Raw genomic sequence first — 13,185 nt, forward strand, 5'->3', positions numbered from 1 at the left:
CACAGCAACTAAATAACATTATTACTTCTTACGGTTTTTTAAACGTAATCACGTCGCCCACTAGAACCACTGATTCGTCAAAAAGTGTGATCGACCTTTTTGTTACAAACGAAACTACACAAGTAAATAGTGCTGGCACTATTTGTAGCGACATTAGTGATCATACTCCAATTTTTATATCTTTCCGTGATTCGAACACAAAGGCTAAAGTAAAAAGAAATGTTTTTTCTTTCCAGTACATATCTGATCAAAGCTTACTGCCGTTTAGAAACGAGATTGCAAGCATAGATTGGACGCCAGTTACGTTACAAGCAAACATAGATGACTCCTACGATAAGTTCCTTAGCATTTTAAAAAAGGTTTATAACAGATGGTTTCCTTACAAAACAACTTCTGCATCAAAGAAAATTCGAAAGCCTTGGGTAACGCCTCTTCATCTTAAAAAAATCACGCATAAGAACCGTTTGTACAAAAATTTCGTTACTACAAGGGACCCGAGTAAATTGATAGTATTCAAAAAGTATCGCAATGCTCTGACGTCGGAACTCAAGAAGGCCAAACATGATTACTACAAAGCTTTATTCAGTGAATGTGCAAAAAAACGTCCAGATGTCGTCTGGAAATCAATAAATGAAATTCTCCAACCCGGCAGACAACATAATTTTTTAGGAGAGCTCCAGGTAAATGGAAAATTGCTGTCTGGAACCTCGCTTGCTGAATGTTTTAACTCTCATTTTGTCAACCTGGCCTCGAGTTCATACTGCGAGGATGCAGTAGAAGGCATTTATCAAAGGGTTAGTGAAACCCTGTTTCTTGATCCAACAAGCGAACATGAAGTGTTTCGGGTATTTATGGGCCTAAAAAACAGCAAAACGTGTGATATTGACGACCTTCAAATAAAACCAATTAAATTTGTTCTTGATATAATTACACCATGCCTTGTACATATTTTTAATCTGTGTTTATCGTGCGGAAAATTCCCGCAAAAAATGAAGCTTGCAAAAGTGTCCGTGATATATAAGGGTGGAGATAAGAATGTTCTGTCAAATTATAGACCCATATCTGTTCTGCCTGTTTTTTCAAAGGGACTCGAAAAAATCATTTTTTGTCGTCTGAATAGTTTTTTGTGCAAACACTCTGTAATCACAGAATCTCAGTTTGGCTTTAGAAAAGGAAGATCTACCGAATCTGCGCTTCTTTTGCAAAAAGAAATCATATTACAAAATATAGAAAGCAAACTCTTGACACTTGGCATCTTCATTGATTTTAGTAAAGCCTTCGACTGTCTCAATCATGGCATACTCATTGACAAACTAAGTAGGTATGGTATACGCGGTCCATCACTTTCACTTTTGTATTCTTACTTATATGAACGTAGGCAATCTGTAATCATCGATGGTCACTTCTCATCACTGTTGCAGATTAAGTATGGCGTGCCACAAGGTAGCATTTTGGGTCCGTTGCTCTTTAATATTTATATCAATGATCTTGTGAATATTTCCGAAAATGTCAAATTTGTCTTGTATGCCGACGACACCAGTCTGTTCCTCAGTGACGCGGATGCGGATAACCTAATAACCAAAGGAAATTTAATTTTGTCTAGATTTTTTTTGTGGTCGCGAATAAATGGCCTATATATTAATGATACAAAAACAAAGGCAATTTTATTTAAACCGTCCAATAAACAGGTAAATATAAATGAAACTCTCCATTTTCAATCCACGCCGATTTAATTAGTGAAAGAACATAAAACATTAGGTATTATATTTTCAGATAACTTACAGTGGGATAAACACATAAACCAGGTCGTCAGCAAATTATGCAAAATTGTAGGTGTGCTTGCACGTTGTCGAGCCATTCTCCCCGAAAAAATAAAACTACAAATATATCATGCATTATTTAAATCCCAAATATCCTATTGCCATCTCGTTTGGGGCACGACCACAGGGACAAATCTGAACAGAATATTATTACTACAAAAAAAAGTTTTGCGCTTTGTTGGAAACGTTCATTTCTTAGCCCACACAGAGGCTCTATTTTCACGATACAAAATTATAAATATACATCGTTTTTATGAGTACCTTTTGACTCGATCATTTCTTTTTTCTTCCCCTGAATCTATTAATTTTCTGAAACAGAGATCGGGATTAATCAAAAACATACCCACCATCTGCACCCGCTACTCCGAGGAATGGAAAGTGTTTCCGTTTCGCACGAACTACAGTTACCAGTCTTTAAAACATAATCTACCCTCATTGCTAAACAAATATTGCGTAGATGACGTGGACATCTACAATATAAACCCTAAGTCATTGTACTTACTTTTTGTATAGAGCTGTTTTCGTTAACCTGTGAAACCTAGGTCTCTTTTATATATGTATTTTACGTATTGCTGTAATCTCTGCAGTTATTTTTGTATCGCCATAGCTGTCTGCCAAGTGCACGGGGCCCGGACCCCGTCAAGTCAACATTTGTTGACTTTTTGTCCGTGGCTCCGGCGTCTGTAACCCATACGGATGCAAAAATAAAAATTATTATTATTATTATTTGTATAGAGCCTACGATCGGAATATAATACGTTCTATTCTTCATTCTGCGTTAGTTAAACTCCGATGCAAAAATCTTTTCTTCACTTTAACAGACCAACGTACGCATGCTCATGCTGTAGAAAGTAATTTTGGCATCTATAATAGTATTTTGTTATTTGTTTCGTAGTGTTTTCGCATAGGGAAGAAATGAAGGCTTAGTGTTTTACGGGGCCTGTATCTCCTAAAGCTCAATCATGCAGCATAATTTATTAACACGAACAACAAACGACAACTAAGTGCAGTGGGAATAGATGTGGCAAAAAGACAGAAGCGAAATAAAACGAGCCAAATAAAACCAAATTATTAAATGGCAACGAAAACAACTAACTTTCCTAATTATTTTCTATTGTTCCGAAGTTTTTCCTGAGCAACCTGTACCTAAAGATCGGTAGAAGGCACCCAATGCCCGCTGCTCTAACACCATGGCTTTAGAGCAGTTAAATGTAGTATTGCTTCTATAAAAATAATACAAATTCAGTTTTATTATCTTTGCATAGGCGGGAGCTCAGTATGATGGGGATTCCCTGGTTAATTCGACCCTACCCAGAAAGTAGCTTAAAGGATGTCATGGAAAAATTGTTTAACTTCAAACCCGAGACGCACTATAGTTGTGTATATCAAAACATGCACGTAGTAACCACGATTAGTTTTCATTAGTCAAAGGTTGTACATTTAGGATTGAGGGCATTGTCTAGAACATAAAACGCCCTTCTCGATTTGCATAAATTATTTCTTGTGCGTGTTTTACTCAGAAGACATTAGGGTTTAGTGCCACACCGACAAGGCGCGGCTTGAAGTAATACCAAAGCAAAATATTCAGTCAAGAATTAAGAGGAGTCCTTTTTCATGTCCTAAATGATATTTAAAAAAAAAACTGCGCATACTTTTTTTATTGTATATTGCATTTAGGCCCTTCTCCTAAACAAAATTACCGTTAAGGCAGGCAAAATCGTCGCATGCCCAATTCAGGTAGTAAAGCGAAGCGCACAAAAATATCTCCTGCAAAATCTTACCCAAACGACAATACCTAAACTCGTATGAACATATTCATCAAATAAACGTTCACACACCTTCACATCCTCGTAAAATACGAAGATCTACTGATTGCACTAAACTCTAAAAAAGCCCGTGAGTCTGCTTTCCCGTACAACACTCGGAGAGCCAATCAGCGCAACTTACGGAGGCAGCTCTGTGAATGACAATGCCAAAACCTATGTTTAGACCAAAAAACGCAGTCTGAGTTGTGACATTAAGCAATGCAAGCGTGACGTTTTGCATTGCTTAATGTCACAACTCAGGCTGCGTTTTTTGGTCTAAACATATGTTTCGGCATTGTAATTCAGTGAGCTGCGTCCGTAAGTAGCGGTGATTGGCTCTCCGAGTGTTGTACGTGAAAGTAGACGCACAAACATTTTTAGAGTGTATGGACAAGAGCAAAATATATAAGCGAGACTGCATCAAGTACGGTAGTTTGTCTGATGCAAACTGACATTAAACTAGAACGTTGGTCCTGAGTGCACCCCTTAAGCATTTGCTTACGGGGAATCTAATAGTGATGAGCCAATCCCAAGTAGCACACTTCTTCAGCCCAGGCTTGGGCAGGAGTCGCGCGAGCTAGTGCCAAGTTGGCTCAGTCCTGGCACAGGCTTCAGCCAAACTGGCCCCAGTATGATCCCGGGAAGTGTGCTGCTTGGGATTACTGTCACTAGACCATCCTCAGACCTCGGTACTTCTAAACACAACAATGGTCTTCAGAAAACAAATTTTTCTTGTATTCCGACTTTTACCATTAAAAAAAAGGAGAAAAATGGCATATATAGATCAAGGGCATAGGCCCTTGATCTATATATATATGACAAACCAACAGCAAGCAAGCAGTGTGTAGTCTTCGTGTGGCAAACTTCCTGTGACCATTTATAAATATGTGCCCTCGTGAGCAAATGAGCACACAAACGAATTTAAACAGAGCATTTATTTATGGCACATTGATGTTACGGTTGCGTATGTTTTTCAGCAACTAATTATCATAATATACCCGTTTATGACATCTATGCTTACTTATATTTCCGTAAGAACGCATTTACCTGTTTCATGTTATAACCCTTTCAGGACTAAAGTTGCACGTACCAGATGGCTGTGTACCTCAATATTCGAAGAGACATAATATCACATGTTTTGTATCCACAAGTGTGGAGGAAAATTATAGGCATTTTTACACTGTCTCACAAACCCGGATCAATTTCAGAGTGTCATCACGAAAGTCATTGTCATATATGTGTATGCTCGATCATAGCTTGGAATAAAGCCATTTATTTTTGTATTCATCGCAAACAATAAATATGATAAATTTACACTTTATTTTTCAAAAGATGTGATGGTCATACTTGCTCTTATAGAAAGGTAATATTCCAGCGTCATGAATGCTATAGGTAAAGGTGTTTATGTCCAAACAATCAGTAGCTTATAACTTGATAATCTTTAATATTTTAAAGAGGGGATTGGTGGCTGGGCGTGTTTACGTACAGCAGCTAGGAGCGGGGAAGCGAAACCTCGCGCTGCGGATCCCCGGGATCCAAGGTTCAGTCGCCACCCCTGGCTGTTTTTGTTGGCATAAGCACCGTACCGGCTTGCGGTCGTGTATCACTACTCCATAATGCACATTAAAGTCCACTCGCTAAAATTCTGATCTACAGCTCAGACACGAACAAGAACGAGAAAACGAGAAAGTGGACGAACAGCGCTGACTTACAACTGAAGTTTACTTATGCTAACATCGAGTATAACTACTGCAACGTCAAACAAACGAACCAAGCGAAAAAACAAAACGTAAAAAGGATGTCACTTGATTCTTAAGCCACAGTCACGCATTGCTCCAGCGCATCTAAAAAGCAACCTTTCTTATCGGACAGAGATATTTTTTATGAGCTAAAACACTTTGGCCCTAATCTCTCAAACGTCCGTGCTCCTATTATTTGCAGAGGGAGTTTATCATTGTTCTTTCTAATAACTTCTTCCTTGTCAAAGTTTTGACTGCACTGAATGTCACGGCAAAGCAAGTTCAGATGTCCTGACAAACTTAAACACGTAGTGCGTTGCGCGGTAGTGTCAGAAAACGGGACATGGTAAAAACCTGTAGCTTCATTTTCGCAAATCAAACTGAACATGTTTGCGACTGATGATCCCTTCCGGCTGACAAACTCTAATTAAACAATAAATTTTTTCATGTAATAAACAGACGGAAGACTGTTAGCCTGCTGGATAGGTATAAAAACCTTATATTACTCAATTCCCCATAACGAGGTGCTGGCGTCTGTTGAAGACAGTTTTGACAGTCAAGGTTCCTTGTCCTTTCAAAATAAAACTGGATTCAGTGTGAATAACTTTTCGAAAATGTTCTCCTTTTATCTAACAGCGATGTTCGCAGCATGGGATCACGGCGTCTTCATTCGTAGAAATGTCACGTGCATAGGGTCAGGCCGCTTTTTTACTTAACGATATCTATCGCTGTTTACAATGATCTTTTCAAAAACATTAAAAAAGTACAGCGCTGCAAAAAACAAAATTAGGTCCGGAGATGCTTTTTTAAGCGCTCCCAGATATTGACAAAGAAGGTTTTAAAGTCCGGATGTATTTTGTACTTTTTGCTTTTTAATATTGTCTTGGAATTGCTGGTGTTGCCGCATGAAGTAAATACCTGTGAATGGGGCCATTAGGTTTAGGATCTGAGCCTCAACTTTCGTCTTCCCCATGTGTCTTGGTTGCATGATCCGAGGGCTAAGAACCCATCTTGCCGTTTTCCTCAGCGCATTGAAAGCTCGTAAAAGAGGTGTTTTTTTTTTAACCTCTCTTTTAAGAATGCCCTGTTGAAGTCTTGCCCTCACAGATTTAAAGAAACCTTTGACGGACAAGCCTCAAGTCTCGAAGCGGCGGGTATCCTTTTTACTTGTTGACGACAGTTGTTGAGAGCTAGCTTAAAAAAGGACGTCAGGTACCACTGTGAAAGCTAATGGAGTTAGAAAAATGTCACAGTTTTACCTCATCTTCTTAAGATGTAACTAGGGTTCGGAGTTTTCGGTTTAATCCGATAAAAACCGATAAAAGTACGCCGAATTCATTTTCAGAAATTCGGTTTTAACCCAAAAAGGTCAGTTTGTAGGTTCGCCATTTTCGACTTAAACCAATAAAACCGATCAGAGTACATCGAATTCATTTTCTAAATTTCAGTTTTAACCGGAAAAGGTCACTTTGACCTTCCAGTCGTAGCGCAGAGCCGTGGCGAAAAAGTGGAACGACCGTGCCGACCGAAACGTGTCCGAAGGTATTATGGTTTAATGTGCGCATCATCGATCGGAACTTGAAATCCGGAATGCCCCATGACTTCGCATGTGCAAGCCTGTTTTCGAACTGGTTGTTAGGAAGGCTGGATGCAAGCTCTGCGTGTTGTGTTGTGCTTCAAAACGTCGCACGGTGTCTCTTTTGGCGGTCAAAACTGGTTGATTGGCCGATTTTCGCTCATGCAGCGCTTTATCTCCTCAGCCCGCCAGTGTTCCGTGTTAGCGTTGAGAGGGCTTTCTCGAAGCTCAGGGTCATTTTAACAAAAAAGAAAAAGTGCGGATCAATGAAGAAAACCTGGGAAAGTACATGTGTGTGTGCTATAATAAGATCACGTAATCCCGATGTACAGAAGGTAGAGTTTCATGTGTTTTGGGCATAGGGGTCATATCTGACTTGTTTGTCCTTCCGTCTTTTTTTGCTGTTTCTTTTACAGTTGGACACATTTGCCAAATAAAGTGTCGATTTATTTTTCAATGTATCTGCGCAGTTATTCTTTGAGTGATCACAAATATCAAAGCTACAAGGATCGCCTGATTCGGTGTACGTTAGTGTTTACTTTAATTCACCGAAAGAAGCCGATAAACCTTTTTGGGCATAAATATACACCAAAAAAAAAAACGAAAATTGAATTTTAAAATAAGTGCCGAAAAAAGTACGCCGAATTTTTAAATAGTAGAAACCGAAATCGCGGAACCCTAGATGTAACGTACCGTAAAGAAGGGATGCACAATGCAACACGATGAGCGATTTGTGACTTGTGTAGAGGGGGCTGTGTACTCCACACCGTTGTCGTGCGGTCGGAGGCATGTACGTCGGTCAAACGGGGCAATGCATGAAGGATCGCTTAATATAACATAAATATGACGCATTTAAGGTTATGTCAGGACATCTGGCCTTGCATTGCCGTTACTGTCAGTGAACTCCCAAATCTGACAAGTGTCAAGTGATTAGAAAGAACAAGAATAAACTCACTCGACAAATAATAGAAGCACAAAATATTGGGAGATATATTGAGAGATTTCCAAACTGCGGCCAGCGCACAATTACTACCTCATCTCAAATAAAGAATGTTACTTTTTAGATGCGTTGGAGCGATGCGTGATTGTGGCTTACTATAATAATAATAAATCTTTATTTTGTTTCATCACTGAAACGAGGGACCAAAACAAAAAGCTGCTGGAGCAGCTTGACGCAGGTCCTGGCCCCCTTTACAGCAAGCGACTCCTAAGCAATTTCAAAAACGGACAAAATAGCTACATTGAGAGAAAGAACATCATTTTAGATGTACAGACCACAGATCAAACGAAAAGAAGAAAAAAAATGAAATTAATACATTCATTCTGGTATACAATGGTACATTGGTCCGTATGCCTTAGCCGTACCTAAAAAACAACCCTAAAATAATGCTCGTACCTCTGCCAGCGTTATTGAATGAATATCGACACCTTTTTAAAAATAATTCATTTAATGAAGTAGTTAATTGATAATTTAGCGTGTGGTTGTAATAATGTATGTGATGGTGAAACAAACCATTTTTCTTTAGGGCGGAGTTGATATGAGGAAGTGAAAAGGACTAGGTTACATAATTCCTCAAAAACTTTAATTTTGAACTGCGTAGACTTCTTGTACGCCACAAGAAGTCGGGACCTGTCAATATTTGAAATTGGTTTTATATTAAACAAATGAGAACAAGTGTTCAGTATGATCATAGTATGAAACATTGGCAACAAAACGCACAGCTTTCTTTTGTAAAATATGTAGTTTATTTATATTTGTCTTTGTTCAATTTCCCCAAACTATAAGACACTAATTAACTTGGAAATATACCAAAGCATTGTAAAGTTGGAGCTTAACACAACAACGTAACAATGATTTAAACTTGGTTAGCAACACCACTGTTTTCGACAGTTTAGACAAAAGATAATCAACATGTTTATTCCAAGACATACTATTTGTAAACCAAGCGCTCGAAGTCTTAATAGTGTCGACAAATTCAATTTCTTCATTGTTCAAAATCAGTGGGTTTGGGATCATAACAGTAGCATGTTGACTTTTAAATAAAATGGCTTTGGTTTTTATGCGAATTTACCTTAAGGTGATTATCTTTTGTCCATTTTTCTACACGATCAAGAACACTATTACTTTTAGTTACTAGAATACGGATATCTTTGTTGGAAAAAAAGATGCTAGTGTCATCAGCATATATAATAAACTCAACTTTAAGATCACGATTTACATTCACAATATCGTTAATATAAAGAATAAAAAGTAGGAGGCCTAAAGTGCGGCCTTGGGGCACACCATTTCTTTTTTTTTAAATATCAGATTTAAAGTTTAATATAGACACGAACTGGGTACGATTCTGTAAGTAAGATTGTAACAAACTTAATGTTTTACCGCGTTAGCCATAGTATTCTAATTTTGCTATGAGGACGTTGTGATTTATTTGTCGAAGACCTTGGAGAAATCTAAATATATACCGATGGCTAATAAGTGATTATCTAGTGCTCTTAATATTATTTCTTTTTGTTTTAATAATGCTGACTTAGTGGAATAACTTTTACGGAAACCAAATTGAGAATTTGTACTTAAAAGGTATTTCTCAAGATGAGAGACAATTCTATTTAAAAATATTTTTTCGAGTGGCTTAGAAAATACTGGAAATATAGAAATTGGTCTACATTGTTAATATTATATAAATCACCACCTTTATGCAATACACTAACTTTGGCAATCTGCATTTTGATAGGAAACTCACCGGACTCAAGTGCAAGACTGAATATTTAAGTTAGGTATGGTGCTAGGATATCTAGAACATACTTTGCTGGTTTTATTTGCATATTGTATGAATCAATACTTCTACTATTGTTTAGGCTCATAAATATATTATGGGATTCCGATACATCAGTAGGAAAAAGAAATATAGAATTAGGCAAGGCTGAAGGCATGCACTGAAGTGCATTATTTAAAGGAGATGTGGTATAATTTACAAAATAGCTATTAAAAGCATTCACCATATCCGTCCCCGACATTATGTAACCATTTATGTTAATTTAAACTGACATAAAAACCTGTGGTTTGTAGTTCAGCAATGTTTCGAGCCATTGCCACATCACGTCACTTTGACGTATATTATCGATATTAAACATATTAATGTAATATCTTTCTCCGCTTGTCGCAGCATGCTTGTTAGTTTGCTTCTATATTTCTTAAGAATCTCAAGTTTGGAGTTTTCCCTAGATTGCAAAAACTGAGCATATAAGTTGTTTTTCGTGCGAATCATAGTGAGAAGTTTTTGGCGAAACCAAAGTGTACGTGAGGGTCCTTTATTATTTTTTATCTTGGTTTGTTTGTTTGGCGTTGGAGTATTTATACTCGGTGTCAGCTCAAATAAATTTCAGATGTAAGTAAGAGTTGTTTTTCGTATACCTTATCGTTATTGTCCTTGTCTTTCCATGCATTTTTTCGTATTTTTAAACATACACACAACGCAAGTATTCAAAGCTGTATAACAGAATTACTGCGTCTATCAGATTAACTTTATATGTAGCCTGTACAAGCACTGAAGAAACGAAAAAGGTTGAATACTCTCGAGTCACGTTCTAAAAACATAAAATTAGAATTACGAGACACTAGTATATTTGTAGTGTTGTGTTTTTATAGGTATATCCCAATTACGTGCAATATAGAATGCTCAACATAACATAAATTAGGTAATTTCTAAAGCTACTGAACTGTACCGCGAAATAAACATTATTAAAATGTTGAATAGAATATATTTATCTTTACACAAAAGTTAGTTTTTTAATACTTCCTCCAAAATATATACGTTTATAGTTATTGTTATTATTGTAGTTATGGGGGCGTTTTCAAAAGCATGCCCTACGCAATACTCAATATCATGGTTGTTACGGAAACCTTAAAAGGAAATAGAAATACTGTTCAATATTTAATAACCACATCTTAACGCTTCACTCCGAATGTAATTTTGAATTATTTAAGATATATGTATTTTTTTAAGTTGAAAGCAAACATTTTCGCCTAAATCGCCACTGCAATTGAATCTCAATTAAACACGTGTACTCACATCTGACTGCCCAAGGCTCCAGAGCTCTGATCCCACGCATAAATTTCAGAAGACCTATGGTGCAGCTGGTAGAAATATCCGCCCCCAATATCTTCCTAGATAAACCCGTCAGTTCCGGAGACTGCATCGCCATGTCCATGTACGCCCTTATGGTGTCCATTATGTTGGGCGTGGGTGTAGTCGTCGTGGTCGTATCATTTCCCAATTCACCGGTGCAGAGTGCCACACATCCAAGCACACAAGCGACCAACACGATTGTAGCTTTCGGTCTCATGGTGTGCCGCTTCCAGCAGACCTCGAAACACTACAAGATCACGCACGTCTTGGCTCTCAAGTTCGCAGTCCCAACGAGAATGGACAGTGGAAAGCGGGACTTCAGTAGTAGTCAACACTCCGTCTAAATTTGTGGCACCGTAAGGTGAGGGCAACAGCAAAAGTGAGAGAGGAAAGGAGCTATATAAACTTTCCTCCTCCATCCCCCCCCCCCCCCTGCTTTCGCTAGCTTTATTTTTTTTCTGGCTCTTCTACGCGGTCGAGAAAATCTACAGCCTCTGCACGAATCCCCCAACAAGTCAACAAACAAGGTTTTGCAATGACCCCTTACATCATCCTTAATTAGAGAAAATGAAAGGAAAACGACTTCTTCTGTCGGTTGGGAAAAAAAAAAAAAAAAAGACGAATATAATTTTGGCATCAGCGTTCTCAGTCGGCAAAATCGCCGTACCGATGGCGCAACTGCCGGCGTGACGCAGGAGCGGGCATTCCGTACCGGAGCTTGTGTTTCTGTTACCGTCGAGGGGTAGCGACGCACGGAGATCAAGGTCGGGGAGACTTGACCGCCACCAGCGATTCCATATTAAAGGAGCATCGCACCCATCCCCCAACCGCCTTTCCTTCCCTGACTCATTAGCTTAGTGAGCTGCGTCCACGCTGCACGTTTATGTAGATGAGTGGAATGTTTACGGTTGCGATCGGCCGGGCAATTCCCTGAGAAGCGTACACCCGAGTTTCTGGCATAGGGAGTCTCGCGCTGCGTCTGTTCGATCGTTTTAGTAGCTATCTTTTGTTTTGTTTTTCTCGATTCTCTTTTAGCGGAGCGCTATAGCTGCCAAACTTTTTTGGCCTTCGAACAAAATTGTTGTTTTCGTGGCTTCTGCAGTCTTCCGCAAAGCAGACTGCGTATAGAGTCGTTACTTAGTGCTTAGTAGGAGGTCACCCGAATAAATGATGGCAGACGAGATGAATTTCGATGCCTGCGGCATTTTCGTTTATTCGCCTAGAGGTAGAAGTTTCTGTTAGAAGACGTCCTAAATATTATTTTCATGCATATAGTCTTTTTCTGAATGTAATTTCGTTTTAGAAGCTGTCCCTTCATTAATGACGCACTGCCATTTACCACAGATGTTGACTGTATTGGGGCTGTCCACTAGCGTTCAGACCAAAACCAAGAGTGATATTACAAAATGTATAAAAGAGTCTCAAGTATTCTAAGTCAGTAATGCTAGTTCCGGTAACATTTCCGAAATGTTTGTAATTAAATTTCAGGCGTTCACTAAAAGGTCGTGACTTTCGGTAACCTATGCGGAAATCTGGACAACCGAGAGTACACCAAATGATTACCCTCGTCTGGAGAATGAAACCCCATAAAAGGCATCTGCTCGTGATTAAAGTCCACACACTAACTACCTAACCTCACTACCTAAGTCTAACGCTTATATTACATCAGCAGTGCCGTTAGGCCTAATATTGATAGTAATTCTTCACGAAAGTTAGATGGTTAGTGAGCTGCGTCGCATAAAATGTCATCTTAGGAAAGAGGGCATTTGCAGCGAATTGTGGCTCAATCGAGCTCCTCCTTTTGGGAAAGATTCCTTGCTATTAAAACGGCTTAGGACATCCTTTTGACCTCGAGAATTCTTTGAACATGACGCAATTCCTGAAGTGCTAGTTCTTACTCTACATCTCTGAGTGGCATGGGTTTTTTGGTTAACGATATTCGAGACCCAGGTCTCAAGCACTAAAAATACAATATCAGTTCGCATTATTCCCGTCTAATTTTTTCTTCGTTAAAGGGACACTGACAGGGTATTTATGCCCGCCAAGGTTTTTAGTTGTACGTGACATATGAGAGCCCAACTACCCAGAACAGAATTTGCGGCTCGAAATTTTGTTTCT

General features: G+C 38.7%; 1 protein-coding gene across 1 annotated transcript in view; it reads right to left on the reverse strand.

Moving 5' to 3' along the window:
- LOC115327759 (nose resistant to fluoxetine protein 6) overlaps positions 1 to 11,284 on the reverse strand; it is an 86,361-nt gene extending 75,077 nt beyond the window's left edge. Inside the window, exon 1 of the mRNA XM_029988789.4 lies at positions 11,011 to 11,284. Coding sequence (XP_029844649.3) covers positions 11,011 to 11,284 — 274 coding nt within the window. The remainder of the gene's footprint in view (positions 1 to 11,010) is intronic.
- Between the last annotated feature and the right edge of the window lie 1,901 nt (positions 11,285 to 13,185).

Source organism: Ixodes scapularis, unplaced genomic scaffold (genome assembly GCF_016920785.2).
Source record: "Ixodes scapularis isolate PalLabHiFi unplaced genomic scaffold, ASM1692078v2 PGA_scaffold3__209_contigs__length_174095766, whole genome shotgun sequence".
NCBI classification, from domain to species: Eukaryota; Metazoa; Arthropoda; class Arachnida; order Ixodida; family Ixodidae; genus Ixodes; species Ixodes scapularis.